At 36.5% G+C, this 25,470-nt stretch overlaps 1 protein-coding gene across 1 annotated transcript in view; it reads left to right on the forward strand.

Annotated features, from left to right (window-relative positions):
• The window catches only part of PHEX (phosphate regulating endopeptidase homolog X-linked), a 259,726-nt gene that overhangs the window by 205,233 nt on the left and 29,023 nt on the right, over nt 1-25,470 (forward strand). The window contains exon 16 of the mRNA XM_044666816.1: nt 21,151-21,205. Within this exon, the coding sequence (XP_044522751.1) occupies nt 21,151-21,205 (55 nt within the window). The remainder of the gene's footprint in view (nt 1-21,150; nt 21,206-25,470) is intronic.

Genomic DNA, 25,470 nt, shown 5'->3' on the forward strand with positions numbered 1-25,470 from the left:
ATATATATATATATATATATATATATATATACACAAATATATATATATATTAATAGAGCAAAAAGTGTATTGAAGAAAAGTTTATGAAAAAATTTCAAATTGGTATTATCTTTCCTAATTACTTATTTGAAACCTAAGATTCCTGGGACCCATGGACATAAACTGTTTGAAAGAAAATTTAGTTATAAAATGGTATGGTGGTTAGAAAACTGTTTGGAAACAGGAAAAACTGGATTCAAATTTTGTTTTCATGTACTTATTAGCTGTATGTCCTTGAATAAGTCACTTAACACTTCCTGGCTTTTCTCTTGGAATGGAGATGATAGTACTTATAGGATCGATGTGTTCAGAGGTCTTTGCCATTCTTAAAAGTTCTATATGACTATAAGCTTTGGTTATTATTATGTCTCTGTTTTAAAAAATAGTTATCAATAGGCAGAAGGAATGATTTAGGCAACTCTTGTTACATTGATAATAAATATTTGTTGATCAATTGATTGTTTATAGTTTGGGGCAAGAAGTGTGTTCTAGAATGGTGGGTACCTTCTGGAAGCTATTAAATTAAACTTTAGATTTTGAAGAACTTAAAAAAATTATGTTGAAATTAGCTTTTGCAATAAAAAAAATTATGACCTGACCTTCCTTACCACCATCAATGCTGTTTTTCATCCTGTTTTTCTAAGAGCTACCATTATGAAGTGTGCATGTGCTTGCTGCCCTCCTGGGCTTTGGAATATGCACAACAGTGAGGGCAGTGCCCTTTATTTCAGTCCATGATGTCCACTGCTGCTCAGAGAGGGTCAGCCCCTACAAGAATCCCCCCATGCTCTTACCTTGGAAGAACTGAGCTAATCAGAAGTTTACTGAGGAAGATGTTTCAAAATAGTACAGTGGCTTTCTGAAGCCTCATGGGCAGAATGGTTTTGGAATGAACAGTTTTGAGCAGTGTTTTAATTAAGAGATTCAAGCTGTTCCTATTTTCCTAATGACCAGTGCTTGCTCTCATTGTAAATTACATTCACAGGCAAGAGCATGAATAATCCTTTGGGTGACTCTATCCCCTCACTCCTTTCCTCCTTTCCCAGCTAATATTCTTGTCTGAAAATAATGGTGGAGATTTTCCTTATGACTTCCTACAGCTTTCCCTTCCTTTATTCCATTTATTTTCTTCATTGAGGAATAGGAAATTATGGTCATTTCCCAAAGTGAATGTCCCTATCGATTAAGGGCTGATCCTATCAGCATGTGGCCATCTGTTTAATTGGGTTCCGTAGCTAAGAAGTAACTATACTTAGTAACATCATTATATAAAGTTCATTCCAGTAATCATTATCATCTTTTGATTTATGCTGCTTAAATCAACTTCTGTTTTCATGAGGGATTTGAGAAGAAATGAGAGAAATCATAGAGCAGTACAGGGACTATTGATTGCATTTGGATTTGGAAGATCTGAGGTTGACTGTCTATTCTGCAAGCAGCAAGGTGGTATGGTGGATAGAGCTCTAGACCTGGAATTAGAAAGACCTGAGTTCATATCCTCAGACATTTATTAGCTGTGGGACCCTGGGCAAGTCACTTCACTCCTCTCTGCCTCAGTTTCTTGGTTGCTGATAGATCAAAGATGACAATATTTGCAAAGTGCCTGGTACATAGGAGGTCCTGTAATAACTTCTCATGTTATTCCATGAGCAAGTCACTTTGTTTCTTCATTTTAAAAACAGATCACATGGAGATCATAAGCTTATTTTATGGGATCATTGTGACAATCAAATGAGATATCGTTTGTAGAAATATAGTGTCAATTGTGAAATGGGGGACAAATATGAAATATTAGCCTCATAGAACTGAAAGTGATTTGGCCAAAGTCATAGTGAGGTAGCAAATGGCAAAGCAAGAGTCTAGACCCTAGTCAGTCCAGGATCATATATCTTTACTCACGCATTCAATCAACAAATATTTATTTTGTTGTTGTTGAGTTGTTTTAGTCATGTCCCACTCTTTGTGACCACATTTGGGGGTTTTCTTGGCACAGATCCCAGAATGGTTTGCCTTTTCCTTCTCCAGTTTATTTTATAGATGAGAAACCTGAGGGAAGCAAGGTTAAATGACTTGCCCAGGATCATAGAACTAGTAAATGTTTGCGGTCATCCTTGAGCTTAGGAAGATGAGTCTTCCTAATTCCAAGCCCAGCACTCTATCCATTGCACCACCTATACTATAAACCAGGCACTGTGCTAGTTCAGGAGATACTGGTTCCAAAATTATGCTCCTCAGTGGTTTCCATTGTTATTATTCTACAAAGAGGCAGCATGTCCTTCTGCACAGCTTGCTGTATTTAGACTGTAAGGCTTTGTTTCCTTTGAGTTTTGCTCCATATACTCATTAGCTTTGTGACAGAACAGGGACAAGTAATTATCCCTGAATCTTTCTGAGCCTCAGTTTCCTGACCTATAATAGGTGCAGGAGGAGAGTTGATAATAGCACCTACTTCATAGGGCTGTTGGAGAGATTAAATGAGATCATGTATGTATTTCACTTTGTAGAACTTGAAGCACTACACACATTTTATTTTATTTTAATATTTTATTTTTTACCATTTACATGTAATCACAAATTTCCATGCAAGTTTTCCCAAGTCATATGATAGAACTTATCTCCCTCCTTCCCTTCCCAACTACACACATTTTAGCTATTATTTGGGCTTGATATGAAATCCTGTGATTCTTGCCTATGGCTTGATGTCTCTTCTTTTTCTATAGTTATAGTTGAGAATTTTTCTTACTCTTCAAGCTAGATAGCACAGGCCATTTCTGTACAAGAAAATTTAAATCACACCATTGTATCAATTAAAATCCAATATATGTAGAGGCAGAAGGGTTAAGGGGGAACTTGCATTTTTCTGGATTAATTAACCTGCTAGAAGCCTTAGAGGATCAACAAAGAGAGCAGAAGAGTAGCTCTGCTTACCACAGCATTCACCCTTGAGTTCTTAGCAACCAAGAGAACTCAAGTATTTACTCACCCAAACTTTATTCATTTAGTCTATGAAGGAGGGTTCTTTCCAGAGTGATTGGACTTAAAAGAATAAATAAATGAAAAAAAACATTTATTAAATACTTAAAATGTATAAAGAACAGTGACTGCACTTTTAGCCTGTGTGCCATTGTTATTCCTGGGGCTCTTGGATTTATCAGTTCATCATTGACAATTGCTTGGTTGTTGTTGTTGGTAGCTGGATGTTGAACTGCTTCTCCATAAGGGTTGTTCTCCTCTTGAGGGTCTTGACAGATGGAATTTGGGGCTTAATCCAGGGATCTTTGACAGGGACAGTAGCCGTAGTTCTTTGTGAAATTGTCAGGCTGATGACTATACTAAAGACATTTGACTCTTTTTTGTTTTAATTAAAAAATGCTAGATTTAATATACTTTATATACCCAGAGCTTTGGTATAAATTTATATAATTTAATTTATTCAGCATAGAATGCATATCTGCAAAAAGCCTTATTCTAAAATTAGCTTCCATTTTAATACATCTGAAATAGATTCTTGAATTATTATAAGCAAATAAACTGATGCATTGAAAACAAGCATCCCTGAGGGCTAAATGGGTAATTCTATTAGCTTACTTGAAGTACACAGAGCAGTTGATTGCTTTAATTTAATCAAGGATATTCCACTATTTACAAGATAAGGTGCCTAACAAATCTGAGGCATATTTTCTTCAAAGCCAGGGCCTAAGCTAGTTAAAAACCTTACAATTAATACAAGATAGTCACAGGTAGAATTTTTCTGTTAACAGAATAATAGAATTTGAAATAATAATGTTTGGAGAGAGAGGCAAGAAGCCTTAGGGTTTACTCTCAAGATTTGGGATGTACCTGACTCTACAAATTGGAAACCAAATTAACAGAGACTGAATCACCTTAGGTCTTCATATTATTAAGATTTATGCCTGAATTCACTTGATATTTAATTCAGCAGGCACTTATTAAGTGTTTATGGTGTGCAGGACACTAAAGAGTTGCTGGGAATACAAAGATAAAGAGTGAAACAATCCCTATCTCCAGAACCTTCTCTTCTCTTTTCTGTGGGGGTGAGGGTGGTATGGAAGGAGGGAATGGAGGCTATTGTCTATTAAACTAGTTTACAGAATTTTGTGAGTATCCTTCCTATATATAGGACTTAAAATTGGAAAGGATTTTATTTACATAATCCCTATTCCAAAGCCCATTATTCCTGATTTGTGGAAATTAATTCTGTTTTACATGGGGGATAAAGTAGAATTGAAGAGAGGTGAGAACTTCAGTTCCATTGAGGACTCTTTAAGAGAAAGTTACTCTCTGAGATTTTCCAAATGAGAATCTTTTCTTCAAGTGTAGTTTCTTCAAGCTATGAGAGAGAAAATGGAGGAGGTCAATCCCAATTCAGGTTGCTGAAGGGAAAGACTCTGGGAAAATATGAAAGGAGCAGATTGTCTCATCACATCCCTTTCCCTAACTTGCTACTCTAGAGTCTTTCAGGACTTTCCCTTTGGGTGATATCTAAGACCGTCTCCCTTGGTTCAGTTGAATTCCCAGTGGAAGAGCTCCTTTATGCTGTGTTTTATTATTTATGTATTTTTTGATATGTTTTCCTATGTATACCTTCCCTGATTTCCATTTTGCTGCAATATAGATGAATGGGCTTCTTTGCTATTCATTATGTGTGATCAGCATGGAACTGGTTTTTGTTTTAGAAAGGGGTTAACTTGGATATAGAATTTGTGGTCCTCTACCCTAAGAAATGACAAAGTGATCAGAAGATAATCCCAAACCAATCATATCCTACTGAGAAACAATATTTAAGAGATGAATATTTGCTAGATATTCTTCTAGCAATTTTTTATTCATGGTTTGGACTCCACTAGTATGTCCAGCATCTTATGCTATGAATGTAAATTATGTCTGGATACGAAAAGCAGCAGTAGCTTGTCTGAACAAGTAAATAAGTCCTAACTGACTTTGCCAGACTATTTTGCTTTTAAATTTTATTTAATTGATTAATTAAGAGAATTTTTCCATGGTTACATTTTCTTTCCCTCCCCTCCTGCCACCCCCCTCCTGTAGCCAACATGCAATTCCACTGGGTTTTATGTGTGTCATTGATCAAGACCTATTTCCATATTATTGATAATTGCATTTGGGTGATTGTTTAGAGTCTATGTCCCCAATCATATCCCCATTGACTCATGTGATCAAGCAGTTGTTTTTCTTCTCTGTTTCTGCTCCCACAGTTCTTTCTCTGGATGTAGATAGTGTCTTTCTCATAAGTCCCTCAGAATTATCCTGGATCATTGCATTGCTGCTAGTAGAGAAGTCCATTCAATTGTGCCACAGTGTATCAGACTCTGTGTACAATGTTCTCCTGGTTCTGTTCCTTTCACTCTGCATCACTTCCTGGAGGTGGTTCTAGTTCACATGGAATTCCTCCAGTTCATTATTCCTTTTAGCACAGTAGTATTCCATCACCAACAGATAACACAATTTGTTTAGCCATTCCCCAATCGAAAGGCATCCCCTCATTTTCCATTTGCCAGAGTATTTTGAAGATATAATGCATTAACATTTGTAAACATCCTCTTATGGTGTCCTCCTCTTCTTGGCAAATCATAATTCAAGAAGTGGTGGGTTTGGAATCACATGACCTGTGGTTGACTTCCAACTCTTTTACCAAATAAAGGCTTTGGGTGAGTCATTTAGTTACTCTGTGCTTCAGTTTCCTCATTTGCAAAATTAGGGGAGGAAATGCAGCTAATGACCTCTAAGGTCTGTTCTAGTTTTCTTTATGTTTTCTAGTGATCTGAAAAAGCTAACAGTCTTATGCAAAGGTGCAGTGTAATAATTTCCATGATGGTTATTTTCTCACTCTGTCATTCACCACACCCTTTTCACCATGAAAGAAAATCCAAGTTTGCAGCCCTGTTATCATGGTGCAAGATCTTAAAGGTTAAGAAAGGCTATATAGTAGGTTAAAGGAGAGTAGGGGTGGTTGCATGGTTTCAAACCATGGATGGAAGTTGCAAAGCAGTAGACATAGGCTCATCGTCACTTTCTAATAATTAGATCCACCTCAAAGAAGAGTGGGCTGCCTAGGGAGGGAGTGGGTTTCTCTTTATTAGAGCTTTTTAAGCTTCATCTATATAGCCACTTGTCTGCTTTATAGCGAAGCAGTTTTTTATTGATGGTTTGGACTCCATGGCCTCAGAAATCCTTTGAGACTTAGAAGTTCTGCGATTCTCTGCTTATCTCATCTCCATGAGTCCCTGGAATTTCTGTAATGATTCCTAGTTTAAAAAAAGCCCACCTTAATTAGTATAACATTGTAGCCTACACTAGACATCCTAGTTAGCCCAGAAAAAAGTTGTTTTAAACTTGAGATTTCAATAAAATTCACTGTGCAAATTTAGAAGTTTTATGGGGAGGGCTCAAATTAAGTAGTGATCAAACCAAGGGGAAAATAGGTTTATTCACTTGAAGACTAATTAAGCAATCTAAATGAAATACTTAAGGGCCTTATAGGCAGTTCTGGAAATCTTAACTGGAATGTGCATAAACTACTAACAAAACTCATCAAACCAGTCTCCGAAGGTGAAAGCCATTTGAGCACATTCCTCAGAAGATTCTGCACAGATGGCTGTTCCCTGTTGAGATGCAGCTGGATCCCCAGTTGCAGGCCTTCCAACCATCCCAAGAAAACAATTAGGAAGTAGCCATAATAAAAACCTTAAACTATACAGTTCAAAAAAGTGGGTTGCTTTACCAAATGGGCTAGCAAGGGAATTTGAAACCCTTACTTGCCTCCCTAAGCCAAAGGAGACCAAAACATAAGAGCTAGGGACAAAAACCTGTCTTTCTTACAAAAACAAATGCTGCTTTTTTCTTGCTTCATGTTTGGCTTGTGGCCTTAGCTGACATCTGGAAATTCCAGATTTACTCTTCTTTATGAAAAATTTTTTTTTAATAGAACAAACTCTCATGTTCTAGTATAAAGGAATATATTTCCTTTCCTTTCCTTTTTTTTTTTTTTAAATGAAGGGAACTTAAGAATCATTTTGTTTTATTTGGCTGTGGTGTGCTCCTATAATCTTTGATAAACTGGGGAGACTGAATCTGGTAGATCCATGGAATTCAGGATTTCTGAGCTACAGTCAGGCTAAAACCACTATAGTGACTCCTCCACCCTTGACTCTGGAAAAGGAACCAGCCACAAGGCTGTCAGAAGAGGGTGATTCAGTCCAGGTCAGAAACCAAACAGGTCAAAACTTCAATATAGGTCAGTACTGAGATCCTCTCATCCCTGTACTTCCAGTCTAGGCAAGATAGGGAGAACCAATGTAAAACAAAAAACAAAAAACAAAAACATGGCCCAAAAATGCCTTTTTAACGCTTATTGATACCTTTTATTTTGAAATTTAAATTTTATTATTATCAATTAACAACATGTTCTCTATACATAACTTGGTTTTGTTATTTTGGTTGTGAAATGCATTTTCACAAAATGGATTCTTGGTTCCTTTGTTGCTTCCCAAAAAGCACATAGTAAATGTTTTATAAAAAATGTGTATTCCCTTCCCATATACTCTATTACATGTGGTAACAAAAGCTATGTCCATTACATTTTAGCCTTTTCAAAAGGTACATACCTGTAATTCGTTAACAATCACCATCGGTGCAATTTTTTTTAATAGTTTACAAATTTTATGTTATTTTATTTTTTAATTTTTATTTTGAATATTTTCCCATAGAATATTTCATGTTCTTTCCTTCTCCCCAGCCCCCCAACCCCCTTTAGCCAACGCCCAATTCCACTGGGTTTTACATGTATCATTGATGAAGACCTAATTACATATTATTGATAACTGGACTAGAGACCATCAATGCTATTGTCACCTTTAAATGCATAGAATTATTTGACAAGTATTTATTAAGTACCTGTTGTATGCCAGGCAACACAGTAGGTACTGAACTCACAAATGAGTCCTAATTATAATGAGTTTACATTCTAATTTAGAAGGCCACAAAACATACAAAAATATAGAGAGCTTAAATATAAACTTAATAAATTTAATGTTTATACACACACACAGTAGTTAATAGAAAAGCAACATAATCAGAGTCTTCACAAATGGACTTATTGGAAAGATAAAGATTAATGTAGAATATGAGGTATTGGACATTGTAACATGAGATCACATCATAATGTGAAAGAGAATTTAAACTCTTTTTGTTTATTTTAGCTTAATCAATCAAGAACTTGCAGCCCCTCACCTTTCATACTTACTTATTCATTAACACTTAGTTAGTCCTAAAAGACCATAAGCACTGCCCTCCCCTGGGCAGTGCTAGGCAAATTGGGAGACTTTGATTGGTTCCAGAGATGTGCTAGACCGGCCCACATTGAGAGGAAGTAGAAACCAGAGAGACAGGAAGTGAGGTGGAGAAAACTTATAAAAGCCAGCTGAGGGGATTCTGATTCACTCTGCTGCCTTGGTGGCTCTTGCTGAAGGAGGATTTCTGTGTTGATGTCTCTGCGATGGATTTCTACTGCATTGGTGGCTCTCGTTGAAGGAGGATTTCTGCGTTGATGTCTCTGCGATGGATTTCTACTGCATTGGTGGCTCTCATTGAAGGAGGATTTCTGCGTTGATGTCTCTGCGATGGATTTCTACTGCATTGGTGGCTCTTGCTGAAGGAGATTTCTGCGTTGATGTCTCTGCAACAGATTTCTGCTGCGTTGGTGGCTCTTGTTGAAAGACAGAATCTGCTGCCTGGGTGTCTCTGCACTGGACGACTTCTGTGTTGGAGAGTCTTCTGCGATGGAGGGATTCTTCTGCCTTGGACTTCTGCGCTGATAAGACTTGCTGAAGAGACTACAGTGACTCCAGGTTGGATATCGGAACCTGTCCGAGTTGAGCTGGATTTCTTTGGAATAGCAATTATAGGGCATTTAGCAGACAATATTTTCTACCTCCTTCTTACATTTCCCTCTTTACTATCTCTACCCTGCTGTAATGAAGCTACTAACATACTCATAGTTTAATATTTAATTATTTTAAATGGTGATCACAACGACTTTTAAAAAAATTCTTATATTTATCAAACCCATTTAAATTATTATAATAACTAGTGAAGGGGGAATTATTTTCATTGAAACCTTAAGATTTTGAGTCAGGAATGTAGGATAGAATAGAGAGAGTCTTAGGGGAGGTTTTAAGAAACTATTTCCTATAAATCAGTTCTAAACATATGGATGTTACTTCAGGAAGGTAGCAGATGGCCAAGATGGCCAAGTTATCTCTTACTCTATCACTAAACATGAGTCATATCTATTAGAATGCCGCACTTTCCAGTAAAGGAAGAGGTTGACATTCATATAACCTCCAAAAGATGCTAGTGATTACATAAAGATGACTATCATTTCAGGAGTGACAGCAAGATCCCCTTACAATGCAAATAGAAAATGCTCCATGATTGCCATGCCCTAATGAATGGTCCACGCAATGCTACTTTTCTGATCTGATTACAATAAGTAATTTGGAGCAGCAAAAGCCTTCCCATGTGGATGGTCAGACCAAACTCTTGAGTGATTACAGATCCCTTCCTGGTGGGTCCTGCAAATATCCTGGCACTTGATGCCATTGGAACAATGTCATTTGCAAACAGGAACATATGGAAGACTTCACCATCCCCAAGAAATCTTTCTTTAACACAGACTCTCTTTTGGAACTCTTCCATCACACTTTTTGTGATCATACACTTCCTTGAATAACACTTTGCCTAATATTTATGATTAGAAGATGGTCATTGACCAGGGTTATTTCTGCTTTTGTGTCTTTGAAGGAATCTTGAATCATTTAATTCAATTTGATGGGCAATACTTTGCTGAAAAATAGTCTGCCCGGTGATGTTTTGGTTCATGAACTGCTTTTTTCATAATTGACAAACAATAAGCATAGTAGGGTTTTTTTCCTGCATCTCAAAGTCAGTTGTGATATGGTAAAATGGGATTGTTAGATACCACTTGTGAAGGCCAGCTTGTTCCCTTTATAAAGGATATCTTCCTTTCATGTAGAGTTGACTGTCATACAAATTTCATATAAATGGGAAAGTTGATGACTTGGTAGTAATTGACATCCTCTTGGTTTCCTTTTTGGGGATAGTAATAAAGTCTGAGATTTTCACAGACATTTGGTATCTTTTCCTCTTCTTTCTGCATTGCATATTATTCCCTAAATGTCTTTATAATTGTCATCTAGATTGTAAATCCCTTCAGGACAGCTATTCTCTTTGACCTCTTTTTGTATCTTCTGTGTTTAGCATAGTGTCTGGTACACAGCAGCTACTTAATAAATGTTTATTGAATCATCACAGATCTCTTCTTTATATATTTATTTGGTCCAATCTAGCTGTCTTTTTCATCTTTGTTCTCTTTAGTGCCATTTCTGCATTCCCTGTAAACACATGAAGGATTAAGATGTTAGGTATTAAGTGTAGTGGTTCCAGCCCTTTATAGAGAAAATTATTACGATAATTTTTATAACTCTTTGTTTATTCTATTGTCCTCTTTATGGTTTTTTTCTTTTTTTTTTTTGTCTTTAAGTTCTCTTGTGATGACTTATTTTTTTTAAAACCCTTACCTTCCATCTTGGAGTCAGTATTGTGTATTGGCTCCATGGCAGAAGAGTGGTAAGTGATAGGCAATGGGGGTTAAGTGACTTGCCCAGGGTCACACAGCTGGGAAGTGTCTGAGGTCAAATTTGAACCTAGGACCTCCCCTCTCTAGGCCTGACTCTCAATCCACTGAGCTACCCAGCTGCCCCCCTTGTGATTATTTTTTTTTAAATCACATATGGCTTTTATTTTTATTTTTTTAGATTTAAATATTTTATTTTTTTAGAAAAATTTTCCATGGTTACATAATTCATATTTTTACTTTCCCCTTCACCCCGTCAGCCCCCCCCCATAGCCAACGCTCATTTCCACTGGCTTTAATATGTGTCATCAATCAAGACTTATTTTCAAATTATTGATAGTTGCATCAGTGTGTCGTTTTGAGTCTACATCCCCAATCATGTCCACAATGATGACTTTTTAAAATTATAAAACCTTTCATTTTAGACTCAATACTGCGTATCAGCTCTAAGGCAACAGAGTGGGAAAGGCTAGACAATGAGGGTAAAGTGACTTGCCCAGGGTCACACAGCTAGGAAGTGTCAGAGGCCAGATCTGAACCAGGACTTCCAACATCTAGGCCTGGCTCACTATCCACTGAGCCACATTGCTGCCCTGTGATGACTTTGCTTAGTTATATGTTCCATTGCTTCTTTCTGCTTCATGATACTCCATTGCTCAAAATTGTCCATCATCTTTCTTTATAAGATTTTATAAATAAGCTCATTTTCTAACCTGATATTGCTTTTGGCAGCCATCCCTCCATTTGGCAAACATTAGTCCTTTTGGGTGCCTTGTTCTGACAATTAATTTTGCCCATTAATTAAATTAGTATATAAAATATTTTAAGGTGTTAGTGTTATTTCTTGCATCCATTTTGATGGCAAATTACTTATTTAAACAGTTTGGGATTATTTTTTCCTATTTATATGTTGTATCCTTTGCTCATTATTATTCTTTCTTTTTGCTTTTTGCTGATTCTGGTTTTAACTCTGACATGTCAGTGGTCTGAGTGTATATAAGCAAATGATCAGGATTATCTCCCTCATTAATCACAGTTATTTTCTAGTTCACTATAATATATATAATATACGTATTTTTTTGCAAAGATATTTGATACTTTTGGGATTTAGAGCCCCTCAACTTCTAATACCCTCCCTCCCTAAACATCTTGTATTTAACTACCTTATATTTATGCTCCATATATTTTTATATGCACTTGCTGTGTCCCCCATTAAAATGTAACTTCGTTTACATTAGGCCTTTTTCATTCTTTATGCTTGTATCCCCAGAGTGTATCACAGAGCCTGGCAAGTAGTAGACACTTAAAGACTTGTACATTGATTAGATGATTGATGAAGCTTCCATGTACTCGACAAGTCTTTGGCTTCTCTCATTCCTTGTTCTGGTATCACACTTTCTGACATATTTCTCTCCATCCTTTCCAACTTTGGCCCATTAACTGCTTTTTTTGGCTTTTCTAAGTAATATTTTTGACCTCGTCTTCCATTTATCTGCAACTTTCTTTTTTCTTACCTTCCTTTTTCTGACTTCATTTGTAGGAAAAAATGTCAAGTAGTAGATTTTTGTTGTTCAGTCATTTCAGTCATGTCTCACTCTATGATTCCAGTCACCGAGCTAGGATGTGTTTGAGGCTGTGTTTAAACTCAGGTCTTCCTTACTTGGGGTCCAGTTCCCTATTCGCTGCACCACTTAGCTGCAGCAAATTGTAGATTTGCAGAGAAAAATGAAACAATTCCTGTCATCACCAAGGAACTTACTGTATATTCATTTTGGAGTTAGAGAGGGAGGTTGGTAATGTGAAACCAATACACTCATTATGGCAGGGGGGAATTTTAAAGGAAGGATCCACACAATGGAGTCCAGGGATATTTGAGAAGGTAGAGAATACTTTGTTCTGTGTGGATCTGAGAAGACAATGAAGGAGGTGGTCTTGTTTTGAGCCTTGCAGAAGGTAAAGATTCTGAGATATGAGAACTGAGTGAGTGCCTTCCAGGAGCAGAATTCCTCACCCATGTGAATGCACACATGAAAGTAAGAAATGATGGAGCAAGTTTGGGCATCAGCCAACTGTCCAGTTTGACTGGAATGTAGAAGAAATGAAGGAGACCAATGTGATATAAAACTAAAGATTTTTTTATTTTATTCTAGAAGCAACAGGGAATTGCTGCAGATTTTTGAGCAGGAGAGTGACATTTTCTGTGCCTTAGGAAGATTATTTTGGCAGCTGAGTGAAAGATAGTCTGGAGAGAGGACCGAGTGTGGGCAGTAACCATGTTGGGAAGCTATTATAATAGTCTAGGTAATGATTTTCTTTAAGCACAGATCTGACCATTTTATTTCACTGCTCAACCCACTTTGGTGGCTCCCAGTTGCCTCTCAGATATAAACACTTCTTTTTAGCTTTAAAAGCTTTTTACAACTTGGCCCAAACTAACCTTTCCAGTAGATTCTAGTTCACTCCCACACTCTTGGCTCAAGCCAAATTGTCCTCTCTGTTTTTCACACATAGCACTCCATCTCTTATTTTGGGGTCTTTGTCCAGGCTGTCTCCCTGTGGCTGGCATGTACTTTCTTCTATTTTTGCCTTAGAGAATTCCTCCTTTCCTTCAAGAGGAAGTTCAAGTACCACTTTCTACCTGAGCCCTTTCTTTCTTTTTATTTTTGAAATTATTTTTTTTATTTTGAATATTTTCTTCTAGTTACATATTTCATGTGCTTTCCGTCTCCCCAAATCCCCCCTAACCCCTCTTAGCCGACACACAATTCCACTGGGTTTTACACGTATCATTGATCAAGACCTAATTCCATATTATTGATAGTTGGATAAGAGTTATCATTTAGTGTCTACATCCGCAATAATATCCTCAACAGCCCTACATGAGCCCTTTCTTGATGAGCCTAGTATCCCTTCTTTCCCCAACTACCTTGTGTTTGTTGTTGTTCAGTTGCTTTTCAGTTGGGTCCAGCTCTTCGTGACCTCATTTGGAGTTTTCTTGGCAAAGATACTGGAGTGTTTGCCATTCCTTCTCCAGCTTATTTTATATATGAAGAAACTGAGGCCAGAAGGGTTTAGGTGACTTGTCTGGGGTAACATAGCTAGTAACTGTCTGAGACCAGATTTGAATTCATGAAGAGGAGTCAACCTGAATTCAAGCCCAGTGCTCTATCCATCATGCCATCTAGCTGCCCTATACCTTATATTTAACAATCTTCAATTTATCTCTTTTTATTTATTCTGAATATACTTGTACATGAACTTTCCCCCTCCTTGGGAATGTAAACTCCTTGCATGTAGGAACAATTCTTTTTGCTTTTATTACCAGTGTCTGGCACAGAGTAGGTATTTAATAAATACTTGTTGATTGATTGACAAAGCAGAAGTTTGCAAAGATTAGCATCCTTAACTACCTTCTAATAGGTTTCATTATTTTTGCTTGTACTTTTCATTACTAAGTGCAGTTAACTTCATATGTTTTTTGTTAACAGACCTTTCAGAATATGCTTCTGTACTGGCAGATTTTGAATGCCTCAGAGTTTTTCCTTGCATTTGTGTGGGATTGATTGGTGCATGTTTGGACAGACTATCTTCATGTATATATGCATCTGCATGTATATATACCTTTATAACTAACACATAAACTTCACCATGTACACCTTAATATTCCTCAGATCCCATTTTATGATTCCGGAGTTGACAAGTTAAAAAAAGTAACGTTCATTCCTTCTCTAGCTTACTTTTGATTTTTGGCTCATAGTTGATAGCAAAGATTATTAATTCAGTAATCCCAGTGCTTCTGATGCACTCAAACAATAGAATGTCAGGAATAAAATAATTCCAGTTTGAGATTAGATTAGGTCTTCTGGTGGTTTCTAGTTAAGTTTAAAAAAATTATCAGCTTTTCCTTTTAATGAAAAAAAAAAGCTAGCCATTTGGGTTTAAGATATTTGACAGTGAACACTGTGAAGTCCATGTCATCTTTTTAGATATAGTCAATCGCAGAAGCCAAGAGAAAAGGAAGTGTGAACACATTCAACTTAATGAGAGATGGAACCCTAATTAGCGTCATGGAACTGTGAATAACAACAAAACTTTTCAAATAACAGAAAAATCTTAGAAGTTTATGGTTTCAAAGTACTATGTCCTAGCTCTGTTAGCTCTAATTAGACAGATTAGAAAATTGGAGAAGATAGAAAGGCTAAATAATGTGCCTAGCATCTCATAAGGTCAGTAGATAAATAATAGTAGTAGTTATGAGCTTAATTATAAGCATTTTGTGCTTTAAAGTGGAAGTAATTGATAGGTTGGGAATGGGGAGTAAGAGGATGAGGAGTCATAATTTCCCAATTCTATATAAACCAATAAAAAAACTTTGCTTTCTGAACTTGTGACACTATGGCCCCTGATCTGTGGGTCAAAGAATGAAGATTAGGCATATAGAGGAAAATAGCAATGGATTTGCCTACTTACAGAGAAACCTCATTCATTAAAGGAAGAATTCTTAACTTTTATTTTTCCAAGTCCTAGACCCTCTGGTAATCTGGTGAAATCTATGGACCCTTTCTCAAAATAATACTTTCAAATGAATAAAAGAAAATACCAAAGATATATATTTGTCTTTATATATACTTATATATGTGTGTGTGTTTATATATAAATTATGGATATAATTTAATTAATTATATAAAATAAAATACCAAATATATATAAGAATATATTAAGGAAAAGTTCATTAACTCCAAATTAAGGATTTCCACTAAAAACTATTAACCTGTAGGTACCTCTAAATTCTCAATCTCTCTTTTTTACTTCTTGTTCATACATGTTTTCTGATGGGCAAAGTATTTCATAAATATATACTTTATGTAGAATCTAGTTTGCAGTAATAGCCATTCTACTGGAATGGCATAGCTATTGCTTTTGAAGGGAAAAGTTAGATAATCAAATCCATCCGGAGTTTGCTATTGAGCAGAGATTCTTTGGAGAGTGAGTATCCTATTAAATGCATCAATATATTTTGATATCATACAATAATTCTCATGGAATCATAGGTCATATTTCAACTTAACTCTCCCCTTCTACCATAAAAACATGCCTTCTCCCAGGTCCCCAAGAGTGGAAGTGAAAAATCCTGCTGCTGCTATGGAGGAGGTATGAGAGGGACTAACCATATTTCTCTCCTGGTAAGGCTTAGAGCTCTCTCCTTAGAAAGGATGATGATAGCAATTCCTGTGAAACACGATCTGGAGAGACTGACTAAATGTAAATTATTTTAAAAACATGAAAACTATATTACATAGAAGGAAGCTATCAAATGACCTTTCCCTTTTCCTCTCAATGTTTTATTATATCATCCCAAGACAGCATATATTTTACTTATAGACAATTAGAATCTAATATTTTAGTACTGGATGAATGTATTCATGGATCTAACTCCACAAAAGTGTGGCATTGTGGAATTTGCCATCTGGAAGGGATATTGATTTTCACTTGTTTTTAGCCATGTTCTACTCTTTTGTGACTCATTTGGAGTTTTCTTGGTAAAGGTCTGGAGTGGGTTGCCAATTCCTTCTCCATCCCATTTTACAGATGAGGAAACGGAGACCAAAAGGGTTAGGTGACTTATCCAGGGTCACATGGCTAGTAAATGTCTAAAGCCAGATTTGAACTCAGGAAGAATTTTCTTTTATTTATTTTATATTTATATGTTTTTATAAGTGATTTATGTATTATATATAAAACAATATATTATAATTACAAATATATTTATTATAATTTATGATATATAATATAATGTAATTATAAACAATATGGTAAACATAATATTAAATAGCAAAAATAAATAACAATATAAGATATAACTATATAATATATACTATACTATACTATAATATAATATAATACAATATAATATAACATAATATAACAAAACATAACATAACATAACACAACATAACATAATATAATATAACATAAAATAACAACATAACATAACATAATATAATATGATATGATATGATATAATATAATACAATACAATACAATACAATATAATATAATATAATATAATTTTTATAAAAGTTTTCTTTATTCTAGGCCTAATGTTCTAGCCACTGCATCACCAGAAGGGATGTTTAGTAGTCACCTAATTCATCTTGCAACCCATGCAAGAGTTTTTTCTATAGCCTTTGCTATTTGACCCACAGAGAATAGATTTGCTCATAAACAAAAGCTTTTTCTTTTATCTTGGCCCTGGATTTCACGTTCCTTTTCTTGGACATGAATTGGCAACAGGTATCAGTGTATCCTCTTGGATACCACCCATTTTGGGGAGGCATATGAGAAAGTATGATTTCCTAAGGAAATGCCTAGGACTGTGTTGTTGTCCTGCTCTCTAGGCACAGCCTGCACTGCTAGAGAGATTATTTATGATGATTTTGTGCTTTTAACTTAAGGGATCATCTCCCACAAAAGGTCTTTATTGACATCAAAATTAATTCATTTACTTTAAATATATTTTATATCTGTTGATTTGTCTACTTACTGTTTTTCCTTGATAAAATGTCAGCTCCTGTAGGCAGGCACCATTTCTTGGTCTTTGTCTCCACAGAGCCTAGCACAGTGCTTGCCACATAGAAGATACTTAGCCAATGTTCATTGATTGACTTTATTATAGAATCTAAGAACCTGATACAGCATAACAATATTTTAGAGAAAGTTAGAAAGAAGGTATTGACAGCATTCCACTTCTTTTTTTCAAGAAGAAGAAAAATGTTCTTTCTCTTTTTCAATATTTGTGATTAATTCCAGGAGAGGGGTGGGAGAAAGAATTCAATAAGTGGTAGTGAGCTTCAAGGAGAAAAGTAGCATTAAAGCATGAAACAAGTGGCGAGGGTAATTTGAAGTCAAAGAAAAAAAGGAAGAAGATATATATGAGGGAGAGAGAGGGCAGGAGAAGTCTAGAGAAAAGGAAAATGCTCTCTTCATTTTTTATTTTCTAGCTCTGCTTAATACAACTTATCTACTTCAAAAGATAAGATACCGAGTTGACCCTGTCGGGATTTGGAGCTATCATTCTAGCTAGTCTGCATTTGCCAAAAAAACTGGTTTAAGCCATTTATCCATTCACTCAAGCAAAACAGGCAGAGGGGCATCCGATTATTCTTTTTTTATCAGCACTGGGTGCTTTGGCCCTGACAAGGTGAACAGATAGAGCTGATCAGAGTAACGTCATGGCAGCGGCATGCGACTGAGGGCTGTAACAGTGAATGGCTGAAAAGAGAGGGCATGGAAATGGCAGCCAGTGCTTTGCTCTGGGTTTGAAAACTTACAAGAATTCTGCATGTAGTAATGCGTAGGGAAGCCTACGTGATTTCAGGGGTGGATGCTACGTGATTTCAGGGCTTATGATCTTTCTGCCGATTTAGACCTGTGCCACATTTAGGGGATGGATGGGGGAATTGTCATCAAAGCATGCGTCTGTTTTGGACTTTGGAGAGATTCTCAAAGCAGACACATTGCTTAAATAAAAGATGAGAGACTGATTTACGGAAATCAGAGATATCCGACTAAATAGTCAGAATACTGTGATGACATCGCCTCCTTTAAAAACTTTAAATATCAGGGGGCAGCTGGGTAGCTCAGTGGAGTGAGAGTCAGGCCTAGAGACAGGAGGTCCTAGGTTCAAACCCGGCCTCAGACACTTCCCAGCTGTGTGACCCTGGGCAAGTCACTTGACCCCCATTGCCCACCCTTACCAATCTTTCACCTTTGAGACAATACACCGAAGTACAAGGGTTTAAAAAAAAAAAGATTAAAAAAAAAAACTTTAAATATCTGGAAACCCAGTAGACTATGAACTCCTTGTAGGTAGTGACTGTTATGTTTTCACCTTTGCTATCCTTGGTACCTGGCAGTGTCTTGCACAGAGTAGGTCCTTAATAAATATTTGTTGAATTGTTGAATAGAAGAAATATGTGATTGACTGGGATTATTGGATTGGAGGGGAGAGAGAGATAGAGAGAGAGAGAGGAGAGAGGCAGAGAAAGAGAGAGACAGAGACAGAGAGAGACAGAAAGAAAGAGAGACAGAGAGAGAGAGACAGAAAGAGAGACAGAGACAGAGATACACACACACACAAACAGTGAGAGAGAGAAATAGAGAGAGACAGAGACAGAAACTGAGACACACACAAAGAGAGAGAGAAATAGTGAGAAAGAGAGAGAGACAGAGAGAGACAGACAGAGAGAGAGAGAGTGAGAGACACACAGAGAGAGAAACAGAGAGAGACAGAGACAAAAAGAGAAAGAGAGGCAGAGAGACAGAAAGAGAGACAGAGACTGAGAGACAAAGAGAGACAGAGACTGAGAAACAGAGACTGAGAGACAGAGAAAGCATGAACATATAAGGGAAAGCACATTCTAAACTGAAGAAATCTGCCTTTTGAAATTAGATTCGACACCTAATATTAAACACCATTATCAACAAAAGTGAACTGGTAGGAATAATCATAGTGGCTAATATTATTGGAGGTTTTAAATTTTATTAAGTGTTTTATCTTCAGTATATCTCATTTGAATTTCATACCCACCAGGCCAGGTAATCATTTTACAGATGTGAAAATGAAAGTCTGGAGAACTTAAGTGACTTATCTAAGATCACATATAGCTATGTGGCTGAACATACAGTATGTGCCTGAACTACTGGATCCCAAGTCTAGTTTTCTTTCTTCTATATCATACTGTCTCCCTTATAGTAGGTGCATTAGTCTATCTGGTGATGACTATGTAGACTCTACCCAAAGCCATTAATTAGTTCCATGAAAACTTCCCATTTGTTGGCACGATGTCATGGGGATGATTAGATCCGTAGCAGAATCCGCTGCACTGGTGAGAATAGGCAGAAGGAGTAACCTCAACTTTTGGATGTTTAGGTATTATGATCATTTGTGGTCATAAAGTCCTAATGATGTTATTCTGAAATGACGTGGGCCTTGGTAATGTTATGAATAGTTTCCCCCCTTATGGATCTATTGTAAGATAGTAATATACCTCCTCACATGCTAATGATAAGAGCAAACATTTCTATAGCTCTTTAAGGTTTGTAAGAAAATTTTCTCCCTCCCTCCTTTCCCTAATCCCTTCTGGAGATGGTAAGCAATTTGATCTAAGTTATACATGTATTATCATGCAAAATGTGCTTCCTTGTTGGTCATTGTTGTAAGAGAATACTCACATAAAACCAAAACCACAAAATAAAACCATAAATAAACTAATGCTTTGATCTGCATTTGACTCCAACAGTTTTCTCTGAAATGGATAGCATTCTTTTTTAAAAAAATCTTGTTTTACTTTATTTTTATTATATATAACATTTTATATTTAACAATTTTTAAACATGATTTACACAAAAAAATCACACATAAATTGAAACAAATTTACAGAAAAACAAAAGCTTATGTTTAACAATTATATGTAACAACAAATTTCATCATGTTTCCCAAAGTTATATGATCCAAATTTTCTTCCTTGGTTTTTCCTTCCCCTCTCTTGGAGTTGGCAAGCAATTCAATCTGGGTTATCCATGGGTAATCACACAAAACATATTTCTATATTGTTTATTTTTGTAAGTGAATAATCTCATAAAATCTAAACCCCCAAAGATATGCCCAAATAAACAATTGAAAAATCATGTGTTTTCATCTGCATTCCTACTCCAACAGTTCTTTCTCTGGAGGTGGATAGCATTCTTTGTCATAAGTCTCTCAGAATTGTCCTGGATCATTGTATTGCAGAGAGTAGCAAAGTCTATCACATTTGATTGTTCCACAAAATTGCTTTTACTTTGTCCATTGTTCTCCTGGTTCTGCTTATTTCACTCTGCATCCATTCATGTAGGTCTTTCCAGCTCTTTCTGAAATCATCCTGTTCATCATTCCTTATAGCACAATAATATTCCATCACCATCATATACCACAATTTGTTCAGCCATTCCCCAATTGATGGACATCTCCTTGATTTCCAATTCTTTGCTACCACAAAAAGAGATACTACAAATATTTTTGAACAAGTAGGTCCTTTCCCCTTTTTATGATCTTTTTTGGGTACAGACCCAGTAATGGTATCATGGGGTCAAAGAGTATACACAGTTTTATAGCCCTTTGGGCATAGTTTCAAATTGCCCTCCAGAATGGTTGAATCATTTCACAACTCCACCAATAGTGCATTTGTGTCCCAATTTTAAAGCAAATTATCTTAATGGATTCTTTGATTGGGTCATTTCAAATAAAGTTGCAGAATCATGGTTGGAAGTTAGGAGGGCTCTCGGAATACAAAGAATGCCCATTAGCCAGAAACTCTCTGGATGTGGATGGAAATAAGTACAGATATTTAAATTCAATTCTTTTTTTCTTTTTCCAGGGTTTCCAGCAGGAGAACTCCAAAAGCCTTTTTTCTGGGGAACAGCATATCCTCGGTGAGTAAGGAAAGAAATTGCTTAAAAAAAAAGACTAGAATAATAAATTGATCGGCAAAGGAGAGAGGGTAAAATAAAAGAACAAAGCAAATGTATTTTGCATTTTGTGAATGAATTGCCTAGTAAAATAATAATAAGTGATATTTATATAGATTTGAAATTTGTAAGAAATTTAATATAAATGATTTCATTTGACCCTGTTACCAGCCCTGTGATGAATGGTATTTTCACAGTTTTACAGATTTTACAGTTCACAAGCTGAGCAATTAAATGATTTGCCCAAGGTCACATATCTAATTAATATTAGAGGCAAGGGTTGAACCTAGGTCTTCCTGGATCCAAGTCTAGCATTATATCCATTCCTCCTCATAGTACCTAGGATGAATAGTGGCCTTCACATTTGGCCAGAAGAGGTATTTATATTTGATCCTGGTCACTAGGCTTGATTGTCTTAGAGAAAAATAAGGGAGAAAGGGTCTGTATAATGTTGGTGAGAGTTGGTTTTATACATAGAGAGAGTGTGGAATAGTGGGGCAGAGAGCTGAACTCAAAACCAGGTCTTGCCTTTGATACTTTCTGTTTAAGTGATCCTGACCAAATCACCTAATCTCCTAGTATCCCAGTTACCTCTCTAAGACTATATATTTTGGAGAAGTTGCCCATCTGCATTAGCAGAGGGAATTCATCATTGGGGAGCTCTTTATGCTCATGAAATCACAGATCTTTTTTTTTTTATTTTTTTATAAATAACCTCATTGTGAGGGAGATAGCACAAATGTTATCAACACTTTAAAGAGGAAGTAAATGAACCTCAGGGAGAGTAAATGAATTGCCTAAGGTCAGTGTCAGAAGGAGAGTTAAATTTAGGTTTCCTTTCATTCATTCATTCAATAAATATTTATTAAACACCTACCATGTGCCAGGCACTGTGCTAAGCATTGGGGACACAAAAAGAGTTAAAAGACAGATCTTACCCTCAAGGAGCCTACCATCTAATGTGTTAGACTATGTACAAACAAATATGTACAGAACAGGTTATCTATGGATAAATAGGAAATAATGAGTAGAGAATAGGCACTGGAATTAAGAGGGATGGGGAAAGGCTTCCTGTAGGAGGTCAGATTTTAGCTGGGATTTAAAGGAAGCTTCTTGACTCCCAGTAAGGCACTCTTTGCACTACTCTAGGCTGTTCCTCCTAAATCCTGCACTAGTCAAGTGACTGGTCCCTCATTGTTCTGCCATTGCTTACTATCTTTTCTGAGGTCCAGAAAACCTCAGGGTATGCAAATTCCAGGTAAAATGATCAGGGAGATAAGGCTGTAGTTTCCAATGTACCTTTTTACTTTTGAAGTCACTGAAGATGTGAGCTTTCTTTATTAATGGATCCTCTAGAATCCGAGGTTGCTTTGCAGATATGTCAAATAAGAGGATAACGGCTGATTGTGGCTTTTGATTAAAATGTAATTAGGAAATACTTAACAAAATTACAAAAATCCAATAGAACGTAGATAATGTTAATGTGTCATTTTCTAAGCCAGTGTGTGGCACACAGAGATCCTTATGTACTAATTAGTGGCCCCCATTTCCATTTGTTTGGTACACTGCTTTATTATAGCATTATAGCTGGAAGGGATCTGGGAGATGATCAAATTTAACTCTTTTTATCAGATGAGAAAACTTAGGCCCAGGATTAAAGGACTTCCCCAGACTCCCAGAACTGTTGCTTATCAAATGCATTTGAAGATTTAGAGTCAACTTCAGACAGAATTATGAGGCAGACTTGGATACTTAGTTTGGTATTTTCCTATCTTGCAGTAGATTGAGCACTGGGGCAGGAGTCGATGAAGACTCATCTTCCTGAATTCAAATTTAGCCTCAGATATTTGCTTGCTGTGTGATCCTGGGTACATTACCTAACCCTGTTTACCTCAGTTTCCTCATCTGTAAAATGAGCTGGAGAAGGAACGGCAAACACTCCAGTGTCTTTACCAAGAAAACTCCAGATAATGATACCAAATATTACTGAAAACAGCTAAAGAGCAACCTCTTTTATTTTCCATTGGCTTTCTTGGCTCTTTAGGGATTCCCCCTTGTTATCAATAAGTGTGTTTTTACTCTCCCTCTTCTTTTCCTCCCTACTGTAGTCTCTTCCCCAGACCTGTTCTTCTTAGACCCTGATCTGAGCTTTCCTTCTTTACCCCACCTCAATCCAAATTCACCTTGGCTTGTCCCATTACATCTCAACTATCTCTAAAATAAAAAGCAAACTGATAAACTAATCCCTGATGAGGTATCAGTGGTAACCTCCGAAGATATTGAAGATATTTGCCTTTAAGCAAAAGAATCATGGACATTCTAAATATCAATCAAGAGGTAAAAATTTATTTAGTTATTTATTTATCTATCTGTGTATCTATCTGTGTATCTATCTATGTATTTATCTATGTATGTATGTATGTATGTATGTATGTATGTATGTATCTATCTATCTATCTATCTATCTATCTATCTAAACCCTTACCTTTAGTCTTAGAATCAATACTGTGTATTGGTTCCAAGGCAGAAGAGTAGTAAGGGCTAGGCAATGGGTGTTAAGTGACTTGCCCAGGGTCACACAGCTAGGAAATATCTGAGGCCAGATTTGAACCCAGTACCTCCTGTCTCTAGATCTGGCTCTCTATCAACCGAGCCATCCAGCTGCCCCCTCTATATTTTTTAATACCAAGGCAGGACCATTTGGTGGAAAAGCACTATAAAGGTACAAGTTATTATCAGTCCCAGGACCAGCCCTGGAATCAGTAAAACACTGACCTTACTGTTTAAACTGGTTTTTAAAAGCTGACAGTGGTACATTTAATGAGCTAGATTTTTCTCTGCTGGAAATGATCCATTCCCCTAGGCAGGAAGTCACTATTGAGGAAGTTTGTGAATATGTTTAAATTTTAGAAACATGTTTTTTTTAAAAATTAAAATCTATTGATTTCAAACATTCCCTGACTTTGTTTAGAAAGAAGGATATGCATTTAGCCCAATGGAATAGCCTTATTTTTATACATACAGATTAAAGTTGCATGTATATATTTAATTCCTTCTATCTATTATTATAGCTATCTGTAACTGTTGTCCTTAAGCTCTCTGAAATGGAGAGGAGTTCCGTGCAGATTCAAGAATCTCCTCAGTCTAACTGTGCCTCAGTTTCATCTCTAAAACACAGGAATTGGACTAGCTAGTTCCTGAAGTCCTTTCCTGCTCTAGTTCTATAGCAATATTCTACTTGCTGTCTTCCCTACTAGTTGGTTGAGAAAGAGACCTGTTAGAGCCTCCTCCTCACTCCATGGCAGAACAATTTCTTGAGGGCTGCTTTTTTTTTTTTCTCTGCCTCTTCCATTCATTTAGTCTATCACCCATGTAGAGCCAGAACCCAAGGAAGGAAAGACTATCTTTGGTGCAGAGAACAGGAAAAGCTCTATACCAGGCACTTGGAAGAGATGCCTAATGCTGTTGATACAGCCCTGCACTATGTAAAATTACAAGATAGCTCCATGATTGAAATGCATAATTTTACTGTTATTCCTTTAATGAAGGTTTGCAATGATGGAAAAACAGTAGGAAACATTTTATCAAATGCAAATTATCTTGCAGGAAGGAAATCACAAAAGGAAAGAATGGCTACCAAGGGGAAAAATTAAATCTTAGCTCACTTCCTTGGGTACAGTTGAGACAAACAATTAGTATGTTAAGGATCATTATGTCCTGTAATAACATGTTACTTAGAAAACTTTAGCTGCCTGCTCTTATGGGCAATGAGTATTGTCTGTATCTGAGGTTCCTTTGATATCTGTGCTGGCATGCAGGCAGCAGACAGCAAACTGTGCCAGCATCCTAGACAACTTTAGCCCCTCATCCAAGTAACACATATCAGGAATTAGTTTGAAGAGCAAGCTTCTTATTGTCCTCTTCTGAAGGTTGGACAACCCCATAAAAATAGTCAAGAAGTAGATATAATCTGCCACTTGGAGAATGATTAAATCTCCATTTATGGCTCTCTAGTGCATTAGATGTGATTGTATATAATTTTTTTTTGGCTTCTGCAAAGATGAAGGAAATAGTGTTAACACCTCCTTTTGAAAACTTAATGGAAATCTGTTTAATGCTTCACAATCTGTGTCATGCATTTGCAGGCCTGTCTATCACGTAAGCCAGAGGAGAATGATTAGAGCTGACAACACAGAGATCCCTTTTAATCTTTGATCCTGGCTTTTTTT

The sequence above is a fragment of the Gracilinanus agilis genome, chromosome 3 (genome assembly GCF_016433145.1).
Source record: "Gracilinanus agilis isolate LMUSP501 chromosome 3, AgileGrace, whole genome shotgun sequence".
Taxonomy (NCBI): Eukaryota; Metazoa; Chordata; class Mammalia; order Didelphimorphia; family Didelphidae; genus Gracilinanus; species Gracilinanus agilis.